This window comes from Nymphaea colorata, chromosome 9 (assembly GCF_008831285.2).
Source record: "Nymphaea colorata isolate Beijing-Zhang1983 chromosome 9, ASM883128v2, whole genome shotgun sequence".
Classification (NCBI taxonomy): Eukaryota; Viridiplantae; Streptophyta; class Magnoliopsida; order Nymphaeales; family Nymphaeaceae; genus Nymphaea; species Nymphaea colorata.
The window spans coordinates 14,823,668-14,849,407 of record NC_045146.1 but is presented as its reverse complement, the minus strand read 5'-3'; the positions used below and the strand labels follow the sequence as shown (position 1 = coordinate 14,849,407).

The 25,740-nt window shown below is 39.6% G+C and overlaps 2 protein-coding genes across 3 annotated transcripts; both read right to left on the bottom strand.

Moving 5' to 3' along the window:
* Positions 1-3,023: 3,023 nt before the first annotated feature.
* LOC116260148 (outer envelope pore protein 24A, chloroplastic) lies at positions 3,024-11,136 on the bottom strand. Of its 2 annotated transcripts, XM_031638256.2 has the most exons (4): positions 10,922-11,136; positions 10,590-10,845; positions 10,082-10,444; positions 3,024-3,342 (listed from the first exon to the last, which is right to left on the bottom strand). In XM_031638256.2, the coding sequence occupies exons 2-4, from the start codon at positions 10,785-10,787 to the stop codon at positions 3,259-3,261; spliced, it is 645 nt and encodes a 214-aa protein (XP_031494116.1). In that variant the 5' UTR covers positions 10,788-10,845; positions 10,922-11,136; the 3' UTR covers positions 3,024-3,258. The 2 variants fall into 2 exon arrangements, with proteins under 2 accessions (XP_031494116.1, XP_031494115.1); XM_031638255.2 differs by lacking the exon at positions 10,922-11,136 and having other exon boundaries at positions 10,590-10,896.
* Positions 11,137-16,224: 5,088 nt separating this feature from the next.
* On the bottom strand, positions 16,225-17,678 carry LOC116259985 (transcription repressor OFP7-like). The gene has a single exon (XM_031638033.2). The coding sequence runs from the start codon at positions 17,456-17,458 to the stop codon at positions 16,325-16,327; it is 1,134 nt and encodes a 377-aa protein (XP_031493893.1). The 5' UTR covers positions 17,459-17,678; the 3' UTR covers positions 16,225-16,324.
* Between the last annotated feature and the right edge of the window lie 8,062 nt (positions 17,679-25,740).

Genomic DNA, 25,740 nt, shown 5'->3' with positions numbered 1-25,740 from the left:
ATCGATCAGTTGCAGAGTAAGAAGCTCCTCCACCTTGAATTTATTCTTTTTAAGCTGTTAAAAGAACTCAAACGCACGATGGGAATAGGCAACAAAAGGTATATTCATGTCGAATAATCAAGCACGTTTACGTGCAGAATGCACCAAAATCTCTCTCTCTCTCCAATCCCTAATCCGCGAGAAGGCACGCGGGCATTCGCACACAGTCAAGGGCCACAGTGAGTATCCAGCAGGCAAGCAATGATTGGAACTTATGTTATTAGTGGCTAAAACAGGTGGGCCGCAATTCGAGAAGGTTGAGGGTAGAAGAGGATGGGAAACTCCATGGGCTGCCAACCATATGCGACTTTCTCCATTTCCCCCCATCGGATGACTTATACATGTGAAGGATTTAAAAGGAAAGGACGCTCTGTCTCCGTGATCTTCTCCAGACTGAGGTCCCCGCTATCTTGCTCCAGGTCTCTGGATGATCAAATTCCTTTCTTTATGTTGAAATAGCAGTAAGCAACTGCAATAGTTGATACTGACAGTAACATCCTTCACTATCATAACTGGTTTTGGGTCAAAAGACGCCACTCCATCTCGGACCGGCAAGATGATTATGTTCATGAAAATAGTCACGAGCATCCTTCCCGCCCACAACTTCCATATCGTTTTGTCATCATTCGGAAGAGCAAGATGGATGATATGAGCTTATCTATACATCCTACTGGCTAGAAAGCAGAATGCCTCAGACGACGATACTATAACCCATTCAAGTCCACTCAAGTGATGGATAAGAAAATGAGAGGACCATCGTTATCCCCTCACCTAATGAACGATCGATTGCGTACTCGTTTCGCCTATCCCCAACAATTACTGGTTTTGAGTTGGGAAAAAGAAACTTTTTGAAGGCCATTAGTGGGGTGGGCGGTGAGCTTTGTCGGCTCCATATGGCTTTCGAAAGCTTTTGCACATTCTTCAGATATCACTCAATAAAAGAGAAGTTAAAACTCGTTCAGTGTCGACAAGATTTTGTTCTTCTGCAGGATAGCGCCCCATCAGGAGTCTACATGATTGGATGCATGTGGGATGAGCGCCAACATCACGTTAAAGTCCAACTTGCTACCAAACCTCACGTCATACGTACCATAAATGCAGAATGGAAGAATCTAATGCAATTTTCAGCAGCATCTGGACCAACCAACCATTTGAGAGCCACTTGACATGCACCTAAATGCAATCAAATAAGAAGCTTGGACAACTTGCTTCAGTCCCTTATCTCTAGTATGCCGTCATAATCTTCAAAAACCAAAAAATCATTTCACATTTGGCTCTTTCAGGAATCAGGACAATGGATATCCTTGTATGATTACGCCAGTTCAAGGCCCCGTGCAGCTCTGAGATCAGATAAGTGTAGAGGCCACTTGGTAATTGTAAACTGACTCAAGTGAAATGTTTAATGTTTTCAATTTTCATGTCATCAGTGAAAGGAATGCAGACAAATAAGAGCCCATCTATGATAGTAAGATGGTCATATTCCAGCTCCTTCATTCTTGATCGCACATAGATGCAATCATCGGTGAGGATTGATACCTGATGGATGGAAGCATGGATTTTTTGTTCTTTAAACACACGCATTGAAAATGCATATCAACGTCTAACGACTCTTCAATGCCTGAACAAATTGCAGGAAATTGCACAAGTTGTGCAAAGTCAATCTGAAATCCATAGATATAAAATGGCGGATGCTGCTTCTGAATATCATATAGCAATAATCAAAATAGCAACAGAAGAAGACTTGAAGGCAAGGAAAAATCACGAAAAAATATGGGTGAACCTAAATCCTGGAAAGACTGTGCGCAGCACTTGCTCCAACACCAGGCAAATTTCTACCAGTGCGGTGCAATATCTATTTGCCTTACACTGCCTCAACAATTCATAGCCACAAATAAAGATAACATGCTCTGGCTTAAAGATGAATATCTGGCCACATCAACAAAGGTACGACACATCAGATTCATGGATTAAAGATGTCTGGCTTCTAAATACACCATATGACACAAAGGAAAGTCCAAAGAGTGAAAAGACATGAACACTCGCGAGATGGGATTGATTTACCCCTACTTCAAAACAAACTATTCTTTTAGACGTTCAATCATGCACACAAAAGGCCTTAGTAGCTGGACAATAGTTTTACTGGAAGTACCGAAAAATAAGGAAACACACTTCCCTAGAGAACATCCAAAATGGAAGAAATTTGCATCCAGGAGGAACAGAAGAACCACTCCCTTTCAAAATAAGCATATTTCTTCTCCTTGATTCTCTCCCTTGCTTCTCATTGGCTTCCAGTGGGCCTTCTAACATGTCCCACTGGCTTCTCCATTTCTCCTTTGCTTCCCATATATTTTTGTGGATATGTGTAAGATTCTTCGTGAATAATTTAATATTAATTTTTATAATAGTCTATGTCATTGTTAGATTGACTCATTTGTCTTCTTTTCTCACCATACCGCTCCCTAGATGTGTATCTGCAGCTTCTCACACTTCTGGAAGTGTCTCACAATGATCTCTTTGCTTCTTTTCTTCCCTCACCTTTTTTAGCCTTTGCATCCAGAATGTCTATTTGCTTCCTCATGTGAGGGCTGAATCCTCTCAAAAAAACAGGTGAAGAAATAAAATGAGAGCTGGCCTATATTTGCCGCTCCCATACCTTCCAGCTATCACCACAACCAATATAATGAAATCCCATGTTCCAGAATAGTACTTGCAGGTAGCCAAACAGATGCAGAGCCAGCTCTTGTTAGTACCGGCACCCGTACCCGTACCCATGTGACATAGATGCAGACATTCTTGTTATACTAACATTATGCTCTAGCAATGATCCACCTGCTATTCTCGGAACACATGCACCAGTTACACCATAGTGACAGAAGTGCTCCACATATCAAACAACTTCATGATAGTTTAACACACCAAGTTCAGATAGCAATAAAACGTCACCAAAATAAAACGGCAGGAATATCCAATAAAGGACAAATGCAGACACCCAAAAAAATGTTTTATATCAATTAACAGAACAGAGTTCGGCAATTTCATTGCCGATGAGAACATCTGATGATCAAATTTGTGTGATATTTAACATATCCAGTTACTTTTAGCTCAAATGGCCACAACTCACAGTGGCAGAAAGACAAGAATCGAAGCCAACAGTATTAAAAAATTGCACTGAAAGAAAAAAAGACGCCTGAGGAAGTTATTCGTAGGTACGTCTGTCGGTCAAGACGTTTCAAAATTCCATGTTGTCTCTGCAACTATCTTTGGAAATTTAAGCTCGTCAGCCAAGCTGAATGACGTGAATATCTGAAAAAAAAAAACCCTTAAAAGTACTGCCATAAATATTGTAAAAGAAAAAGATATTCAAGGACAATGATCTGAAGAAATGAATATCAAAGCATCAGATAATCTATGTAACACCTTCGTTTGGTTCATTTATGGTACTATCAGATCGTTATCACAGTAAACCTTATAGACAAAATGCCCAAAGCCCTAGAAAGTACATTTATGTATTAGTCGTCACAAGGCACTGCCATGAAAACTTTTAAGTTTTTAAAAAATATTATCCATTTCTATCATATACTATATAGTATAAAAAATTAGTAAACATGGACTACACAAAACCATCGTGCATGAAATATGGACATTGTGAACCATAAAAATCTAACAGACAATATACAGAGACCACACCAGCCCAAATGAATTTGCTTAATTCTATATTAATACCTCATGGCAGTCATAAAATTATTATATATTGGTTGCCCTTAGAAAGTTAGAATTTGGTGTATGAGTGCCCCTTAACCAGAAATTTCTGGCCCTGCCACTGACATAGACCACCGATGCCAAGCTTTAGCTCTAGATGCAAGTTATGTAATACAAACTGCCTAAAGTGCAGCACGTTGATGTGTCATGATTGAATGTGTGTCATTAGAATGGCGAAAGAGGTGGAAAACAAAAGTTTGGTGAGGTCAACTGTACCAGTCTAATTTTTTTTCCAAAATCAATATGCCTGACTTGTTGATGTTGTCCAAGTCCACAATTGTCTTTTTGTTCACCAAATCGTTAAAAATAGCAAAAAGACAAAATGGGCTTAGGGCGTACCTATTCTCCCTTCTGCTGACCTCCGCTTTGATCTCATGTTCACAATATATGTTATTCTCCTTCTGTTCGGTTTTCTTCCACCCTCTTTTTTAACTGATGTTATCTCTTTCATCAATGGCTGCTCCCACACAACTGTGTGCTACGATTGTTATCCTTATATGGGAGCACCAGACATGAGCAGGGAAATTGATAATCCGACTTGTGAATCAGCCCTTTTGGCCTGTGAATCTGTTTTTTTTTTTTTTTGTGTGTGTGAGAATTATCTTGAAGATTATTTTGATTAAAAGTGAATTTGTTTAAATGGACGTATTTCAATCTTATTTTGATATCATGTTAGGTTAAATTCAGATTTTGATTATTAATTGAGTTTATTTGTCTACTTTGTAAATCTTTATAATGAGATATATCTTGATGATTGAAAATTTCTAATATACACACACAAAAAAAAAAAAAAACCCCTTGCCACCCATGTTAAGAAATGAAGCCGTATGGATCTGATATCCTCATTTCTTATAACTCATACCCAAGTTTTTCCAGAAAATGTCACACCGAGCACCTATGTGACATAGGTGCAAGAGCAAGTCTAGAAGGTACTTATGCTTTTTCTTTTTGTTGTATCAATAATATAAAAATTCAAAATATGTCAATTCAATTATTTCAATCATATGAGTTGTCAGAGCGTCTTTTTCAAAAAATACCTGATAAAAATGTTAAAAACAATGAAAAACAAAAAAAACTTGTCTTTTTTCCATTTGTTGAAAAAAAAACTCCAAAATGAATTTTTGGGGTTTTTATCACATTATTTTTATGTTATTTTTGCTTTAAAGTTTAAAGTTTAGAATTTAAATTATTTATCTTCATTTCTATCATTGCTACAACATCAATGTTATCAAGTTATTTTTTATTTTTTGGGTTAGTTTTTCATTTATTTTATTTTTTCCTAATTGTTAGGATTTTTTTTCTTTTCAAAAAAATTGTGAATTTTTTCCCAAAATCTTCATCTTTGCCAAAAAATATGCCAGAAAAGGATTGCCATTTGAAACTCATTAACAATACTTGCGACTATGCCTTCAATTAACTTCATTTTTTTAAGATAATATTTTTTCTCTTTATGCCAATTTCGTTCAACTTGTTTTCAGCCTCAACTAGAATTGCATAGGCAACAACTAGGCATTTAGGGTTTTCCCTCTGTACGTGCTTGTGTTGTTAAAATCATTTGGTGGACCCTAAGAGGTCGTTTGATTACTGTCCATTAGGACAAGACAAATAGGACATCCAGTCCTTTACACTACTGTCTTGTCTTCATGGACAATGATGTTCTTTGTCCACCGTTTGATGATTTTAGGAACAAAACACTATGTTCTTTTTGTCCGGCGTTTGTTTTGTGTGTGTCTGTTCTATCCGTCCTGTCTGACGTTTGTTTATGTCATGTCTGATCTATTTGTTATGTCTCATGTTTCAATAGCATTTTCAGATTACTCACCATTCTAAAAATATCCATTAACCATAACTAGAATACCAGCAAACTGTAAGCATTTCAATAGTTACTAGTGCCCCTACTATAAAGCAGTTAAATAAGTGTTACTTTTAGCAATTCTACCATGAAAAGGGATAAAAAGTTTATGTTCCATGGTTGGACTGAAAGAAAGCATTGTTGTCAACAGACCACACCACACAAACCAGTTAATTAACAAGTAACCTTGATTCTTGGAAATAAATGACACTGGTACTAGTTCTTATTAAGCAAAAGGAAATCTTCTCAAATCTGAAGCCTTAGCTCTCTACTCGTGTGACTGATGCTAATTCTTCATTTTTATTATGCTCCCGTTCATAGACTCGCCTCACAAAACAGCAAATTGGATTACAGTTCAAGCAAAATATCAATTGAACAAGTCGCAGGGATGAAATGCATCACAGGAAACAAGTCGCAGGGATGAAATGCATCATAGAAATCACCGAGGATCCCAATCTTGTTCAGAATTGGGGAGGCGGTTGGAGAGTCTCAGTCGACTGTCGCAGACGGATTTCCAGCGACGAGCGGAACTTATAAAATCGACTGCTCCCTCCAGTGAAGTCTAAAAATTCAAAGATTGCGTCGAGATGTTCTGCAGACACCTGGAATTCATATCATCACTTGCTCGACAGCTGGAATTCCCGTAGGAATCAATGCCAAAGGATTCGAGTGTCGTAATCCGTCAGATGCTTTCTCTGTTCTGCGATCTCGATTCGCTTCGAGCAGAAATTGGGCGTTTTCCACAAAATCGACAGAATAATCAATTCCACTAAGAATGTAACAGAAAATGAATAACTGTTGCGTGTTGATTCCCAAATCCTACTGGAATTTGGAGTCGCAAGTGCCGCAAATTTCAACTGAAGAGAAAGGGGAGAAGGCAAAGCCGAGGAAGAATAAGAAGAAAGAAGCAGAGGAGCGATATTTTTCAGTAGACGGAACAAAAGCGACCGGCGGTCGCCCTCCCGTGGAGACGGAGGTGTAGGAGAGAAACAGAAAGGGCAGCTCGTGGGACCAAGGAGATGGAGAGAAACAGGAAGGGCTAGGGCAACTCAGGGGCGGAGACAAGGGCGGAGATGGAGGAGAAAGGCAGTTCGGGGGCGGAGGTAGAAGAGAAAGGCAGCTCGGGGGCGGAGAAGAGGAGAAAGGCAAAGGAGATGGGGGCGGAGGTGGAGGCGAAGGAGATGGCGTCGAGGGCTCGGGGTCGGGGCTCGTGGTCATCAGGGGCGGGAGAGGAAGTGTTTTGTCTTGTCTGTTCCGAAGGTTAGCTCGGAACAAAATGGAACAAAAAAATTATTTATACCCTTGTCCAGTCGTCTGTCCTGTCCAGCCTGTCCTGTAGACAGCGTTTGATGAAAAAATTGGTTAGACAGGACACACGTGTGTCTTGTGGCCATCAAACGACCTCTAAGTGATTATCAGCACCTAGAGCTTAGAAGCGCCTAGGTGAAAAAGGTGTTTTAAACTGTATAAAAAAAAGAAAAATGTAAAACTAATAAGATATTAACACTAGGTGTTGTTATATATAGAGACATATAAACACATAAAAGAGACATAAATAAACACATAAAAAAGTTATCTATGTCGCATAGACACACCTAAAAGGGTGCCATGCCTCCGTCAACATAATTGGACATGGAAGCGGGAGGAAGACATGGCTTGGATGCCGTCATGCCGCAAACTCATATTTTAAGTTTTTTGATCTACTTTATCAATTTTCAATTAGTAATTTATATTTTATAAATACAAGTAACGAGTATATGTGTTTGTTTGCCTAAAATCATATTGTTGCTGCATACATATATGGTTGGACTCTGCACCAAGTTTTTCATGAAATTGGACTCTGCACCCGCAAATATAACATAGACAGTTGCATACAGTCAGATAAAGAATGTTTATATGGTACAAAAATAATTGAACTAAATACCAACACAGTTTACAACTACTTATATATACATATATATGAGCAACATAGGCAGATCAGATGAGCCTAGGGCCCTAGAGCTTGGGAAGGACCAAGCGCATTAAGCGGACTATGCCAAGAAGGGAAACCAATAAAATGTCATACAAATAGTCAAATTAATGAAACTGAAACATTTTTCAATGGAAAACTCATAATTATCAACTTATAACAATAAAACAATTAAAACATACAATCAACATAAACCCATTAAACATTTCGTAACATGATAATAAATACAATTTAAGAGTTTGAAAGACCAATTTTAATGAAGTTGAACAACTCAAGTTTACAAGTTATATAGCATAGAAAAGTACTTACAAGTAAATATCAATGTTTGTCAATGTTGCAAGCTCTTACCAGTTCCTAAATGCTAAGCGTTAAATCTCTAATTCAATAATTCTAGTTTCTAAAACTAAATCCTGGAAAAAAAACATAAAATTACTAATCTAATTCAATAAATGGAAAGGGAACATAAATTTTCAATATAATCATAGTTCATATTAACATCATAAAACTATCTTCTATTATATTTCTAATAAATAAGCAAAAATATTAGGAAGATAATACATATATATGAGAGAGTTAAGAAATTAACATAAAATATTAAAAGTATAAAAATATCCGAGTTTAACTGTATAAGTGCACATGCACTCATTCACACAGTTATTTTTTTAATAGAAAATCACATGTAATAACAAAAAAGTTAAAAAACTGCAAAAGAATAGACGAAGAAAAACATTTCTCAAAAAGAAAGGAAAATAATTGGTTATCAGAGAAAAAACCTAGACTGTTGAGTATTAAGCACCCAGGTGAGCCCAGGCATCCTAAGCAATGTTGTAGGTTTTTCCATGGGTAGATTGTGTAAAACCAATTAGCGTTGCAATCAGCTAAAAGTCTAAGAACTTAGGTGCAAGAACTAAGCTAGCCTTTGACAACATAGACATATGCTAATTAGCGTCTTTGATTCCCAGGCCTAGAACTAATGCATCACACAACACAACAGCCTAGGTACAGTATCTTCACTTGACATCACTTAAATATAGGAAACAGTGCTTGCTTAGACCATTTAAGATCCTAGCATTTCAGAATTAATGGTACCTTTATACATAACTTCATCTCTTTACCTTCATTTAAAAATTAAAACCAGAAGTTCCATTCGGAGGTTTCCAAATCTAGTTTTCAACCAGTAGTATTTCCGTTATCATAGCTTTCTATGATTTATATGACTGCTGTAGGAATCATTTGATAACAAAGATATAAAATGAAATGAAGTATTTATGTTTGTTAACTACTAAACTTCATGAACGTAACTACCTTATTGCATCCATTTATCATACCAGAAAAGGATGATGCATTTCAATTCTACAACTGGTATTACTATGTAGATGAGAATGCAAATGAAAATGAGGACATATAGCTCCTCATGAAAAGGAGGACCAGAAAGTTGCTAATGAGGCCTCCAATTATGAAGAAATGTGGGATTTGAGTATACATTGGCATTAGGAACGGTAATTCCAGTATGAATTTTGTTATGAATCTCTTCAAACTACTAATTTGACATTTTTCCTCTGATCCTGTTGCATCATTGAACCACTAGAACACACCACTCTAAGTAACAGCTCTTAAAGTTGAAACTTCAAAGACTATTCATGACGATAGCCTTCAATCTGAAACTTGGCTACCTAACCATACACGTGCCACTGCTTCAGTTTAGGTGCCTTACGAAAGAAAAAATATGACACGAAAACTAGTGTTTGACAAAGGGGCATTATGAAATGGAATAATCACCTTATCCATGCAAAAGTAAACAGTCATCTCCAGTCAGAAATACCTGCTTCTATTAGTCCCCAGGATTCAAAATAATCTCTTGTATCCCATAAAACCCCAACTGACCTCCAAAATGGCTAAGAATAAACATCAGGATCCACATATGCACCCCTCTGGACCCTTTTCCACTCAAATGCTGATGCAAGCAAGAAAAACCATCTCTTTGATTTCTTCTTTCATGCTAAGGGAAAAAAATTTTCATAGGCAGAGCATGGTGATTGCAGCACTTATCGTGGAAGTAATGAATGGAAAACTACAAAAAGAAAACTGCATAATGCACCGTTGCATATATGCTAAATCTAGGACGCAAAATGGAAAAGAGTTGCTAAAAAATTCAACGCCAAAAACACTGTTCGATCAGTTTATTATCTGAAATCATCATGAATGAAAATTGGCTTGAAATAAGGAATTGTCTCCTTTTTCTCCTACCAGATGTAGATTTAGCTTAACTTTTTGATTCAGCCAATTGATGAAGCAACAGAACAAGAAATAGTAAGCATATCAAGAAACTAAGAATGGAGACAAACGCACAAAGACAGGTAGTTTTAACAACAAATTAATAAGAAGTTCAATCAAAGGTCTAAAGTGAAAGAAAAGAAACGGAGCAGAAAAGCGAGTGGGAGCAGAGAGAAATTTCGAATTACTTTGAAAGAACCCATCTCCTTAGAATCTCGTGACCACTCCAAGCCGACCAATTTCTTGGGCGTATGGTAGGACGCCTTAATGACGTCTCCTCCGAAGACCTTGTGCGAGGCGGCGAAGTCCCACGTATTGTTCATGAGATCGTAGCAGGGCTCGAAGGTCCTGACGCCTCCTCCATGGGAGAAGGTGTACTTGGCCTTGCAATGGCCTGAACCGAAGACGTAGTTGGTGGAGAGCTTATTGGCGGGGTCGAAGACGAGGCTGCCCTCGAGAGTGGTGAACCCGCTGCCCCGAGCGTGAATGTAGGTCAGATTCAGCGGCTTCTCAAAAACCCTAATCGAGTTCATGAATTGAAACCTCGCATCCTGTTCTCCCCTCAATCGCCGGAAACAAGAAAGACGAAAGGAACCCCTCGAAATTAGGAGAAAACCCAATTCAAGAATCAAAATAAGAAGAGGAGGCGGAGGAAGAAACGGTAGAGGCAAGACGGATCGGAGGGAAGGGGTTAACCTTCCTGGGGACGTCGTAGTCGATAATGAAGGCGCCGGGCTTCTCGACGGAGAGAGAAAGGCCGTTGAAGCTGGGGCCGCTGATGAATGTGGCGTCCGTGACGGTGGCCTTGAGCTTCACGTTGCTCACGTTGACGGCGAGCGTGGCCGACGCCGGCCGCCCGTGGGACTCGTACTTCCCCTTCACTGCGGCCTTCATCCTTTCCGGCTTCCTCCTTCCCTGCTAGCTCGTTCCCAGCGGCCGGCCACCTCCGCACCTTACAAAAAAATGGTGAGAGCTCTTTTCGTTTTCAGAAATGACCAACCAACAGATTTCAATGACATGTGGATTACATGCGTCGATCTTAGCCGCCGGATTTCGAAGCAGACGGCGCGGATGTGGTTGACGAAGAGACAGAGAGACTCCAGAACGTCGGATTATTGGATCTGTGGTCAAACCATGACCGCATACCGTGGTCCGTGCACCTCCTGCCCGCGGCAGTGGAACTCGTGGCTTTTCTCGTTAGGTATTTGGCGGGGGCCGGTAGGTGCAGGAATTTTGCGGCAGCCGGACTTTCGCTTCAGGTTAGGCACCATGCTTAATTTGAATGAATATACATATATAAGCACACTACTTACGTTCTTATTAATAGTATATTAGTATTCTAAACGAAGTATCAACGTCAACATGACTTCTAATTTTTATAAAACCTATTCTAGTTCAAGTTACTTTCATGCAAAAGTTGATCTGACTACTTAGATGTTTGACATTAACCTTTTTAATAAGTAAAATCACATTAAAGCTTGAAAAAAACAGTTGACCTAATATATATATATATATATATATATGGGGCAGTGGGAGTCCGGATGCATCAGGTGGTAGACAACTATTCCAACTCCCTCTCTATATGTGTGTTTGAACAATGTAATTAGTTATATAAACTAGCTGTTACTTGTAAAGTTACATGTCAAATAAAAATTACTAATGTATATTTACCAAAAAGGGAAAATTTATACACGGTACAATTAAAAAAATTCATCGCTCATATTATCACGTCACATTCACGGTGATCTTATTAGTCAAAAGATAAAGTAAATTTTAAGTGAGCAAAAGCTGCTCAAAAAGGGTTAAGGTCCTACCCCTTTCTCCTATCCTTAAACTACTTCAAAAATTTGGATAGAAATATAGTATACTTATCAACCTCTCACTACTATTATTTACCGTGCAAATGAGTAGCACCCACAGGAATGAAACCAACAATTGAGCTTTCATTGACCTGGCTTGCTACTTTACGCCCCTCTCGAAACAATTCAAAATACATCTTTGTGCAATCGGAATTATATTTGTGTATGTGTAAATTGAAACTCTATTTTAAACGAAATTAGGATCCAAGTAGCATTATAAGACCTGAAATTTATACATAATCTGGTTGAGATTTATTGGATCCTAAACGGATATTGCACTAGTCGAATGTACTGATAGGATTTAAGTTTCTTTTCGAATATATCAGATCAATTTACATTATTGAGCTAGAAAGAATCTTAATTTCATTTCATCGGGATCCAACTTTTCCACCGATGCTATGATGGAGGCCACCCTGCTTGTACGGCAGACAGACAGTTCTATAATTTCTTGCTACATAAAAATGCGCTACTCGAGATCACAAAAACAATCTTCATATCAAGTCCCGATGTTTATGTGCGTGTAACTGTTGGTCCGACTCTGTCTATAATCGATGTAAAACTCTTTTCCTTCTTTCACAATCGCTCAAGTTAAAAATAGAGAAATGGGTTTTTCAAAAGAAAGGGAAAAAAAGGCGAAAATAGAAAAAAAAATTAAAAAAACGGTTTCAAAATTAGAGAAAATATGATTGACAATAAATTAAGAGTTTTAAATATTAAATTTACCAATGTGAAAATAAATAAATTTTAAAGAGCTGATGTGGGGTAAGTGCCTAAGGCCCATGAACAACGAGATCACATCATATTAAGTATCATCACTTAAAATTGTCGACATTTGGATTTGAACCCAGAAAACATTCACATTGATTGAGAGAAGATGATGGCTAAAGAGAGAGGAGGAGAGAGAGGGAAAGAAGGACTATATTAGCCTCGAGTACAACCAACTCCCAATCTAAATCAAGAATCTTTAATACTATCAAGATAATAGTTTTTTAAATCAAATCGAATCCTAGTTAATCAGGATAATATTTTGTTAAATCAAATCGAAAAGTAGTTTAGACATGCCTTTGCATCTGTAAATAAAGCTTTAAAGAATGCATGACATGATCATAATAAGGAATAGATCACCTGCTATTATGCTTTATATTTCACCAAATTGGCAGAACTTGGATGTTCCTCCACATGTGTGCATTCTTTTCCGCCTTTGAATCTGTAGGCAGGATTAGAGCTGTTCACTAGCCAAGAACTCGAGCTCGGTTAGAGTGAAGGTGCTTAGATTCGAACTCTAAACCTCAGACTTGTCTGATATGCACAAGGAAACCCGTTTTATCAAACATGTCATTTTCAATTCTGGCATCAAAATTCTGCATTAACAAACTCAAAAGGAAACTAGAACTATAATTTTTATTCCAACTTCAATTTGAGTGAAGTGGAATTTTGTTTTTGAATTTTAATGTAAGAATCAAAATTCAAGACCATGAAATGGCCCCTTTCGATAGTGTATGTAATGTCTTTTATGTATTTCAATTCTATGAGCTTAATCGAGTTTGATCAAGTCGAGATGTCCCAGCTATTTTGTGACTCAAACTTCACTTGTTTATTAAACGAGTTGAGCTCGAATTGAGTTTAGCTAAACTAGTTGTAGTTGAGCCTAAGTTAACTCGACTCGTTGAACACGCCTATGTAGAATAACAGGGCTGGAGCTTGGTCAAATTCTTGGTCACCTGTGCTCACTGTCACATTCACTGTTTATGCTAATCATCGCCCTTGAACTTTGGTTTTTCGAAAAAATGAAAAAGGGAAAAAGAATGTTCCTTTTCCTTTCGATCTCACTCATAACTATGACGTTGGACTATAGGCTGCTAATATCCTATTTCCTACACCAGCCTACAAAACTTTTACTTTAGTCACCAAAATTTATAGTTATTTACATATAGGTACCCCTCAAAGTTTAAATTTAAACACTCTATAAGCCAACCATAGGGAAAAAAAATCCTTTTCAGTTTATTTTTTTATCATTTTAAAAGTGGCATACCTTTATTTATTCGCCCATAAAATTATATGACGTTAAAATGAGGGAAAGGAAAAACAATATGGCAAATCCTGGATGAAGGGACGTATCCCTAATATGTAAAGTAGAATGCAGTTACATGGAGAAACTACAGCGTGATGATAGAGAAAGCTCACATAATAATTATGCGTCCGTTAACCTAGGAAAGATAACCTCCGGATCTACCTTTAATGCATTATTTTTGAAGTAAGGAAAACTTTTATTTTAAAAAATAATTCAAAATACCTTCACATCTTTGTCATAACATTCAAGTTGCCCCGGCCCTCCGTATATTGTCAATTGATTGAAACATTTTACCATGTGAAACGACGTAACACCCAAGTCGCCCTCCACTTAAATGAAAGATCATCAATGTTGTTATTCTTTAGCGTAATTCACATCTGAACTGACCAAAAAGTTTCCATGTAAAAAAGTTAGAAACCAGAGAGCTGCATTAGAAGTTATAACTAAAAGTAGCTTCCTCGAGTAAAGGTTTTTCAAAAGAAGAAGCAGGTAGTAGATACATATCATGAAGGGGGTCGCGTCAATCGAGTCCATCAATCTGCTTTCACAGAGAGGGAGACGAGAAACGTGAACTTGTTTGAAGAGAAGAGGTGCAGACGATCGGTAGACGACATGGAGGGAGGACGAAGCTCCTCTCCGGCCGTAGATTGGCATCCTCTAAAATTTTTAAACCGTAAACACCTGAAAAGGAAAAGTTAAGAGAAATTTTCATGTAACGTACTCGCCAATATTATAAGTTTGTCGCTTCCGACTTAATTTTTTCACTGCAAATTATAGTTGTCAAATCGACGCCTACCTTCGTTATAGCCTTTGATCTTGCTAAGACAAAGGAATTGACAAGTATGCCCTTCTAACGTTTAAGTTTTTTTAAATTGTTTGAAAAAGAAAAAGTAGGGTGAAAATTTAAAACTTCTAAAATTGGAAACACTGACTCTGTACAGATACAAGTATAAAAGGAAGATCTCAATTCCTGTTGGAACTCATTTTTGGCACTCTCTTTTCTCTTCGAAGTGTAAGCCAAATACTTTTGGTGGCGCTGAATAATGACAGTAAAAGGGATTAAACATACAGGCACTCTTTTGTACAATCTTGTAATGTGAGAAACAGATACATCAGCCTCATGCTATGATATTCAGGCAACCCAAAACTCAAATTCCCAGCCTCCACAGTAGTAGCTTTCAAGGCTCATTTTCATCTACCGCTATATATATATATATATGTGGTGCTCTTTCTCAAGTTAAATTTTACATATGGTATCCATTTTGATTTGAAAAATGTGAGTTCACGCTGGAGAAACTAGAGAGAGTTGAGAAGATAAAGGTTCTGAAATAGAGCTAGCGTCATCTTCGAGTTTGATGTTAAATGTTTTCAATTGCATATATATCCGGAGTTTCAAGAGATGCCGAGTAAACAAATGCACCAACAAAGCACTGAAATTTAGGTAATCAAAGTGATGGGATAGCTAATGTGAAAACTACCAAGGAAACGAGATTCCCGAGCTTGATGAAGGCAGGGGGAAGAAAAAATTAACCATGGAAGAAGCTCCAACTCCAATCATGTCTTTGAATTTCTCAACACCGCCGGAGAGTAGGGATGAGGATCCCTGTGCGCCAACAAACATCTCATCTCATTGTCAATATGTATATAAAAAGAAAAGAACCTCTCGCGACAGATCACCAACCATCTCGGCAAATAATTGACGAAACCATGGAAAGATGATAAGCATGTCGATCGTGCAGAGACTGTTGATATAAGCCACGTCCTCTATTCGTCAGCAATTCATTTTTCTTGTTCCTCGATTGGAACCAGGAACATCTCGAAATCTCACATTACCAGTGAAAGAATCAGATCGAGGAAGAGGCTAACTAATTTTCTGTTCAAAAGAAAGGTTTAAAGAAGAGGATGCCGATGTACCCTATACTTTTGAAGAAGAAGTTTCAAACTGGAACAGAGAGTCCGAACCCCGAAGAACCAACTCATCAAATCGCTAAGGTATGTTACTGATTGGTCATACGGCGGCAACCATCGGACGATGATTACTCAGTTGATATTTCGAGATCAACAGTGATGCATCTCAGCGATGGAGTCAGTGGAGACAGGATCCAGGTCTCGGGCTCCGGGCACGCATCGCAGGAGCATAGCATACGGCAGAAGCCGTGGTCCGATTATCATTCAACAGAGTCAGGGCAGGACTGCTCCCTCCCATCATCTTCTCCATCACCATCATGGTGCCTTGTCGTTCCTCTTTGTTCATTGTCGCTCCTCAGCCGTCACCTCTCTTCCCCGTCCGACTGAACAATTCCGGCAGCCGCTGACCGTCTCGTGAGCCATCGAACAGTAGTAACTAAGATGAAGCACGAGCGAAAACATTTTGACAGGGAGCGCGAGAGAAAAGGAGAGCGAGGGAGAAGATTATTACATTATAATTACTCGTAATGTGAAGTGAATTACATGCTATGTCAAGCGTTAAGGATACTGAAGAGGAGGAAGCCGCTAACGGCTTACTCCAACGGGGAAGCGTTGGAGAAGAGAGCGTCCCATACATCGGAGAAGACGCGAACGATGACGTCGTGGTGGTGGGGGGCGTTCAGGGAGAGGAAGCAACGGAGGAGCTGCTCCAGGTCTCTGGCGTCGAACAACTCCTTCTCCGTGATCATCTCCATCATTGATTTCATGAAATCATGGTAGGGGTCCCTCGACCGCTTCACTACGGCGAAGCTCTCCTTCACCTTCCCGTCGAACGCCCACGGCAGGATCCTCCGGAAACCGGACGTCAGCGCCGGAGAGCTGGCAGGGCGGGCGGTGCCGCGGCGGGGCTTGGCGGGCTTCCGCCTACCCGACGACCTCTTGATCCCGCAGGGCGACTCCTGGATTGTCAATAGTTGGTTCTGGAAGAAGTCTGACGAGTCGGAGGAGAAGCTTTTGGAGGAGAAGAGCGTCTCTGTTTCGTCCTCTTCGCTGCTGAACCAGCCGGAGTCAGCCGACGAGTTGCTGCGCCTCTGGGCCCTCGAGGAAGCCTTGCGCCTCTGGCCTCTGCCCCGGCTCCTCGCCCTTCTCTCCTGGGCCATGAAGCTGGAGTTCTGCGGGGAGGCCGGGGAAGCCGGAGGGCAGACGTCGCCCTTGTCGGACAAGGAGATGGAGATCTTCCGGCGGACCGTCTGGTCTTCGCGAGAGACGACGTGCCAGTTCTCTTCCTTCTTCCACCGGAAACCGGCATCCTCCACGACGAGCAGGTCTAGGTCGTGGATGAATTTAACGTCGGGCCTGCCTCTTGGCTCTCCGGCAGCTCTGAATTGGGAGACCCCAAAGCAGGACCGTTGCTTGGGGGACAAAGAAGCGGCTCGGGGGAAGGTGGGGATAAAGTCGTCGCTCGCCGGAGACGAACCGAATCCCGGCGTGGGCACCAACGGAGCCGGACTTTCCGGCACCGAATACGCTTCCTTCGAACGGCATGAGAGGAATGACGGGATGACTCGAGAGATTCGAAGCTTCAGCCCTTTCCCCATCTCTCTCTCTCTCTCTCTCTGTGAGCAGACAAATGAAAAGAATCGTAACACGCGTTTGGTGTGAAGGAAGGAGGGAAAAGATTTTGAAGCGATGGCGTGTTTTCTCTTTGTAATTATTGGTCGACTCATCTGTTTATGCTTTTGTACGTTATGGTTGATGTTTAAATTTGGTGCTTTCGTTTCAATAAAATCTAAAAAGAAGGAGAGGGAGAAAAGAGAGAGAGGACGCTTTCGTAGAAGAGCAGGCCGGCAAAGCCTGTAAAAGAAAGGAGTCCTGAATCCGTGTGTGGGTCCCTCCCGCCACTCCACGGTTTTTGGCTCAATCCCAAAGCTAAAAATCACCCTTAAAAAAGGGAAAGAACAAAAAAAAGAGAGGAAAAGATGAGAAAAAAAAAAAAGTTTTATTCAAACAAGTTTTCTTTATGTTGCTGCAAGACTGTATAAAGATGAATTGTATAAAGACGGCTTGCCTTGTTTACTAGGCCGGGCTACCATGATACGGATGAGAGCTCGAAGGTTGTATAAAGATGGATTGTATAAAAACATAGGCCCGGCTATAGGTATCGACTTTTCTTGTTCGAAATCTTGGTCACCATGAATTAAGGTTTCCCCAAGCATGTTTGAAGTGTTTGGTAGAAGCCTTCTTTCTCATCCATGACCATTCTCTGCTGCCTTGTGAATCTTTCTACTTCTTAAGGGAGTGCTGATGATTTGTGCATAATGGGTTTTGTCTTCTTTTGATTGCTTCGATCGCCGGTTTACAAAGAGGCCAGTTGATTGATGTTTTGCGTGTCTCTCTTTTGTTCTTTGTGATCTTTATTTTTTTTCCTTTTTAAATTTTGGACTTGCTTTTAGTGCATTCTTGTTCTAATGTAAATTTGCTATTTTGATGTTATATTGAACGTGAGAATGGGTTAGTTTTGAAAACAAGCCCCCACCTACCATCGTCTCCACCTGTCCTTCATCCCTTGCACTTTAAGCTTCTTGTTTCTTTCCTTATCAATTACTCTGCTCCCTCTTAAATGATTTTTCACTGTTATATCTTGAAAATTGCATGTATTTATTAATACTTAATATACGTGTATACATTGTATGCAGTTTTTTTTTTTTTTTGACCTCTCGGGGCAGAGTGGTTGGTTTGCACATAGGCTTTTGACCTATCCGCCTGAAAATTTTGACCACCCTCTCTTTGTCGCTCCACCGACAGAATTTGAGATACATATGGCCGGAATGCTGTAATGGCCGGCTGTCAACGGCAGCAGCTGCTTTTAGCTTTCGGGCAATTACTTTTTTTGGGGAATAACTGAATCTTTCGCTGGAGATTGCTTGGTTTAAAAGGTAAAGTTCGAAGGCATAAAATAAACTATACAAATTTCTTCCGTGTTTCTTAAAGGAAACACGTCTCTGCAATTTGAAAATGTTGAATCTCTGAACTCGCAGAAACACAGAAAGCGGTGGGTTGACCTGCGCTTCGTTGGTTCTAAAACACCAGCAAATTTACTTCAGAACTTGGCAGTCCGAGCTAAACGGCGCGGCCCATCGGATCTGAAGGCAGATTTGAATCCCATTCGAGTCGAAGCATGGGGAAGATGCCTTCATGCCTACGTTGAAACGACATGAACAGGAAGAAACAGCGAGGGCAGAAGGGGAGGGGACATGGTACCGTCAATTGTGAAACGGTACGCATGTTTGTTTTGGAGGACAACTTCATAAAAGTATGCAGCAAGAAATTCAATCAGCCTAACTTTATTCGATTCTAAGTTTAGTGTAGGTTTCAAACCTAAGGTACTAACTAGACCAGACAGCATATATATATATATATATATATATATATATATATATATATATAGCGAGAGAGAGAGAGAGAGAGAGAGAGAGAGGGGGAGATGGAGTCACATGCATTGGCCTGTTACAGAAGCTACTTAGTAACCACTGTACTTCACTTAATTGCTTTACTGCTCTGTAATTTTTAGAGAGAGAGAGAGAGAGATTTTTCCTTCAAAATTGCTTCTGCCACTAGCTAGTTGATCAAGAAATTGCAAGGCAGGAGACCAGCTAAGTAGGCAGCGTTCATGGCAGAGAGGAAAATGATTCTCGACTTTCTCTAGAGCTATTTTTACATTCTGACCCGGACCCCAAAGGCATGAAACGAAGTGAAGGTCAAGAGGCAGAAATGGGGATGCAGACGAATCTTGGTGGCACCAAAAGCCACGAGGCGGAAGGGTTCCGCACAGTGGAGGGGGTCATGGGGAGCGGCGGAAAAAGGAAGAAGAAGACACAGGAAGAAAAAAAAGCGAGTACAGGCTTGTGTGTTTGTGTTCCCCAAACTCCTTCCTGTGGGGGGAAGAGAAGAACAGATTCAGGCGGATTTCGGTGTTGGCAAACAACAATAAATGAAGTGAAAATCAACCAGGAGAGGAACACAAAATTAAATGCTGAAATTAGAAGGAAGGAGTAAAGAATTGTGGGTAGGCTGTCGTCTTCCTGTAGCTCTGAATTGTTGCATCTCTGACAGCAGAGGCATCGGTCGCGGCATTGCTCTCCAGCGGGGCGAAGAGTCGGTACTGAGGCTGTGCTGAATTTAACCCGATCTGTCCGCATCGAATGGTCCAAGAGAGAGGGGCGAAGGGGCCCGTCGCTTCTCCATCGAGGAGGAGGAGGAGGAGGAGTGAGCCACGAGGCCTCAGCGATCAATACCTGACAAAACATAGATTCCGCGCCTCACGACTTGACATTGACCGCCATGAATTTTTCTTCTTTTTTAATCTCCGCATAGTTTGTCATCTTCAGGGCTGGTTTTCTGTTCGAGGAACCAAAAAAAAAACATTACCGCTATTTTTAAATTCTAATTTACCATAGTCAAAGCTTGCTTTTATTTTAATTTGTCGAACATGGTGTAAAATAAAATTGTCACGCTCACTTTATATTGCTTCTACACATTAAAAAATGTGTTAATCTTGTTACTACTGGATGAAACGTGTTTACAAAAGCAATTTATTTTATAGGATGAATACATACATGAGAAGAAAATCACATATGGCTTTCCAAGTGGTTCTGCAAATTGTTTTGCTGTAAAGATTAAAATAAGTTTATCGGACACTCAAAACATTGTTCCAACCCAATAAACAGTGACACTGTTATCCTAACTATAATCACAAATATATGTCAAGACTGTGTCCTTTAACATATATATATATATATATCACACCTAATGCTTTGACTGGATGACGTTGCCTGCTGCTCTTGGGTAGCAATGAATTAATAGAAGAAACCTACAACGATTGGGCGGTTGGGATCCAGGGAAGCAGGCAAGCCGAAAGCCTAAGTGCAGCAGACGTTTCTAGGCTCTAGAGTCTCACTATTTTGTTGTTTACGCTCAATCTAGCCATGCATGTACTGTTTTCGTGGTTAATTTAACAAGAAACGACACGCTTCAGTAGATATACTTTTTAAATTTAAAAGAAACGCGATCAGATTGCCCCTATCTTTGTCAAAATGTATATCCCGCCACATCACTTTGAATGTTGAATTTTCACCAGCCTGACTTGAATAAACAAGTCGAGCTCGAGTCAAAAGATAAACTCGTTTAGTTAAACAAGTTGAGATGAACTCAGCTTCCGTAAACTTGTTCAAAACATATATGAAATTGCAATTATCTTAAGAACATTTTGGTTGATAAACTAGATCACATGGTAGGTCTTCGGGTCAATATTGAACCTGAATTAGTATAATTCTTGTGGAAGCACAATTTTCAAGTCAAGTGGATTTACAGCGAATCTGCAAACTGCAGAAGAAAGTTTAAGACCATTACAGGGAATTGAATGAGACCAAATCAATTGAGGCATCAATATGAAGAGAATCTTTCTCTTTTCAAGAGAACTGGCCGTGCCACCATTAGCAGAGCCCAGTGTTCGGGCTTCGTTTTGTAGGCAATACCATAAAATTCTTCCTGAAGACACGGGCATATGAAACCATTAAAGAACACAAGAGTTTTTGTTTTATAACTACATTTAATTCTATCATTGGCCCGAACGTAATGTATAATATGTGGGATTCTTTTGTACCCACAACTCGTCTCTTACAATACTAACTATACGGATGTGGTTTTCATGCTCAAGAAGAATGGACATTAAAAATTATATCACTGTTTGAGTTAAAATAAACAATTGATGCATTCAAAAAACATGTTTGTGCCAAGAAGACTTACATATGTCATATTGTAGCTGAGTTTAGAATATCTTTTTTTGTTTTGAAAAATGGATATTGCGTTCTGAGCATTGGAAAAATTTAATTTCTGCGTGAAAGCACTGAGGACACTGAGATTGATGAAGGAACATTGCATTCTTCAAGTAGAATTTCCTACTTATGATATGACCCATTAAATCAAACCATGAAATTCTTGATTTCCAAGTCATGATAAAACGCATGATTCTCTTTACACCGTAGTTTCAGTAGCTTCATGACAATTCATTAGGAGAAGTTGCTTCGAGTTGCATCTAGCACTTACAAATTTTCCACAGGAACAGGGTTCTCTGTGGAAACGCTATATACGGATTGCCGAATTTGCTTCCTTCTAAATTCTTCCTTAGACACCATGTTCTTCAATCCACTTTTTTCTGCCGACCAGAGGTTCCGGGAATCTTCATCTCCACAAAACACTTGAAAGAGTAAACGCATCAATTTACTGAATTAATTGTTGCTGTCGACAAGTGAAAAGGACCAACGGATGAGCAGTCTTTTTATGTCCTTGGCAGCTTAAATTACCGAAGGGTCTGCCACATGATGTACAAAAATCTCCAGACAGATCATTTGGTACAAAAAAAGTCCCACGAAAACTGCACACTGGACACTACCATTTCTCTGATCATTATTTGAAAGATTACACTTCTGAATGTGATATACATGCAATGCAGTTTACAAAAAATTTCAGTGGATTGGTAAGAGAGGTAGAACAATTAACATGGAACAGACACAACCCTGTCCAGTATACATCTATTAATGCTCTTAGCATACGAAACATGCATGTTACGATTTGGCAAATTGCCTGCACAGCATGCATTTTTCGCAACAGAAACCATTAAAATTGTACTGCTAGCTCGGCATTGATCAGCAGGGTTTGAGGCCATTGCCATTTGCCCGTTCTTGGAAGATGGGGGTTCCACTGTATAAAAATCAAGCATGCCTGCCCATGTTTGAATCTGCTTGCTCTATTGGCTACAGAAGGCAACAGCACACCTAGGCCAAACAAGAACGGTCATAGACTCTGGAAAAATCAGCACCTTGGAACCAACCCAATAGAGGTTGAATAATAGTTCATAAAGCTGAAACACAATTTGTAGGTTGTGCCAATTTTCTCTTCTCCTTGCTGCTGCAACTTCTCTGGCCTTCATGTACTGAGCATCCTGGTGCTGAAGTGCCTCCATTTCTGGATGGGGTGCGGAGCTCATGTTCAGTGTTCTCCATATACACTTTGAACTAAGATTTCAAGTGGAGTATAGTACGTGTCTCATCTCGGAATGGAGGTTGTGGGCTCTGAACTCTTTCTGTGCTGGCAGTAAGAGGGTTCAATACATAGAGAGCAGGAACGAACCTCTGTTGTGCACCGTGACTTCATAGATGCGAGCAACAGTAAGAGTGAAGGAATATGCATCATCCCCTGAGCAGAAATATTTTGTGTATGATTCTTGTTTTTATCTTAAATCTATAGAAAGAAGGTCTAAGTCGAAATAAGAAATCACGTTAGCTTTTTCTTGTTCTGCTGTGAAAAAGGCTGAAATATAGAAGATTGCAACAGTTCCTTGGTCTGAACCGTCTTTTAAATGAAAGGAGTGACAGAGAAGAAAATGCATGTCTGCTTCGAAGGTAAATGGAGTTAATCATGGTTAGTTCTGATTATAAAGTTAAAAATTGTAGGTATCCTTTGTAAAAAGATTCTGGGTGGGCCTTTTCTGTGATGGCCATGGTGGGTCAGAAGTACAGGACGTGAAGGTAAGTCCTCTGTCACCAATTGGAACAAGTTTTGAATTTCATAATTTTGTTTCAAGGTCAACGACGTTGAAATTTTGAAAGTTGTTTCTGACATGTTTGGATACTTGCTTAAAAATCTGCGAGTATGGATTTTATCAGGGTCATGACAGAGAAGCCAGGAAACAGGGCTGACATCTGTGACTGCTTTGCAGTTTGTGTATCCAACAAAGGCAGACTTTTGTGTAGGAATTTAAGAAATTTCATAGTTTTTGCTTCTATGAATGCTTGGTGAACGGGCACTTTAGATTTCAGACTACCTGTAGAGATTTGGTGGTATAAAAAAAAAGCCAGATTTGAGAGAGACAGGGTCTGAAAAATAGAAGTCAGCTCTGTAAGCGCTCTGCTACAAAAAATTTGGTAGGACCTCGCTGTTTCCACGTTGGTAAATTAGATGTTGAGTTGGCTACTGCTCCAATGTCAGAATCCTTAAATGAATTTTTAGTGAACATAGTGCAAAGTTAGGGATACTTTTAATGTTAACCGATGTACTCATCAGTATTCAGTTTAAAATCGATTTTTAGTTAATTACCACTGTAGAATCTGTAAATCAAAACCAAGTTGTATGAAAGTAAAACATGAAGGAGTCTTGGTTTTCAAAAACAGGAAGCATACTACATATAAGAAACCCGTGAGATTAATGTGCCATGAAATGCATAGGACTCTTTACTTCTGTCAACTTAGGTGCCTACGTATGGGGGCACCTAGGTTCGATGATTCTGGGTAAGTGAGAGAATTGTGAAGAACCACGAGGCCCATGTCATTCTCTCTGCTGATGGATGATGCTTACAGAAGAGATACATGAGACATGTAGTTTGTCAACCTTGCTATTCTAGGTGGGCGGGAAGCCCCCACCAAACCCCTCGTGTTTCCCTAAGACGCAAGATCTAGTTTTGGTGCCTCGGGGTGCCACCTTTGCCGCACTTCAACCAGACATTTTGCCAACCTGGTGTTGGTGGTCTCCTTTTTGTAACATAGATGATTGACGCTCCAAAGATTTGGAATGAAAACTGACTGCCAATCAATCCCACCCTATCGGTCGTGCCAACCCCTTCGGAGACTTGTCACCCTTGCTATTGCTAATTTATGGATCATCAACTTCTAATTAGATAACTTATTTAAGGAGCTGATTGTTTCCCTTAAATCTGGTGGTCACATCAGACTTTGAATCTACTAATTTTAAGCATAGCTCCTGCAACAAGACTTAATAATTCGTCTGATCCGATCTCGCTCTGAACACAATGAATAAGGGCCACCAAAACTTGAATTGATTAATGCCTTTATCATGGTGGAAAATCAATCGAGCCCACCCAGGCCGGCTCGGTGCCATTTTTGGGGACCGAGTCCGAAGTTATCAAGTCGGCTTGGTGCCATTTTTTCGGGTTCAAGCCTGGGCCAGAGTCGGGCCAGGTACCCAACCCGACGCCCAGCCTTAGTGTACTGCTATTTTGGGACTTGGATAGGAAGTGATACAAATGTTAATTAGAGTATTGTGCATCAAGTGTTTGCAGTATAGAGAAGTAGCATTCCTGCCAAACAGAAAAAGAGACACATGATTTATGTCGTTAGGCACGATTGTGCCTGCCTCCACCAGAAGAATCTCACATGTTTCTTCGTCAAGGAGAAACTAACAACCCAGTGAGATCAATCTATTATTTCTTTATAGAGTTCCTGTACACATTCGAGAAGAAAGGATTATCTCCTTCTTGGGCTGCTTACAGCTAACAACATCTTGCACACATTTGAAAAGAAAGGATTTTTTTTCCTTCCTGTGCTGGTTGCAACTAATAACATTGTGTTTTAGATTGCTTTTCCTTCTTATCTTCTTGTACCTATGTTTATCCTTTCTACTTTTATGCTATAAAACGAAAATATATAAAGGACACTTGAGGACGTTTTGCAATAGTAACATATTGTTTTACTCTCTCATGAATTTATCCCAAAAAAATAAAAAATGTAGCAGATTCATAGAACGATTGTTATAACTTTCTATAAAATTTACCTTATTTTTTTAGGGCAGGTTCATGGACAATAAGATAGTTTTACTGTTGCCAAAACATTTTTGCATAACTTATCAGTTTAGATCATTGCGGAAAGTTGATCATACTCCTTGATTTCAGTTAATCGAATCGAATATGGTTGCGGATGGGTTTCTTTATATTTCTTCGGTTCAAATTCTTGAACAAAGGTTGTTAGAAGCATGATCTGTTCTAAGACCGAATTTTTTGTTGTAAACAAGTCAGGTTTGCGTTGTTATTCACGAAAATTTTTTGAAAAAAAATGAATTCGTCTATGACGCGCTTCAAGTTCTATGGATGATGAAAGGAATAAGACAACCAACTTAGAGCTTGATCAAAACAAAGGTTTTCTAAAGGAACTGAAAATAT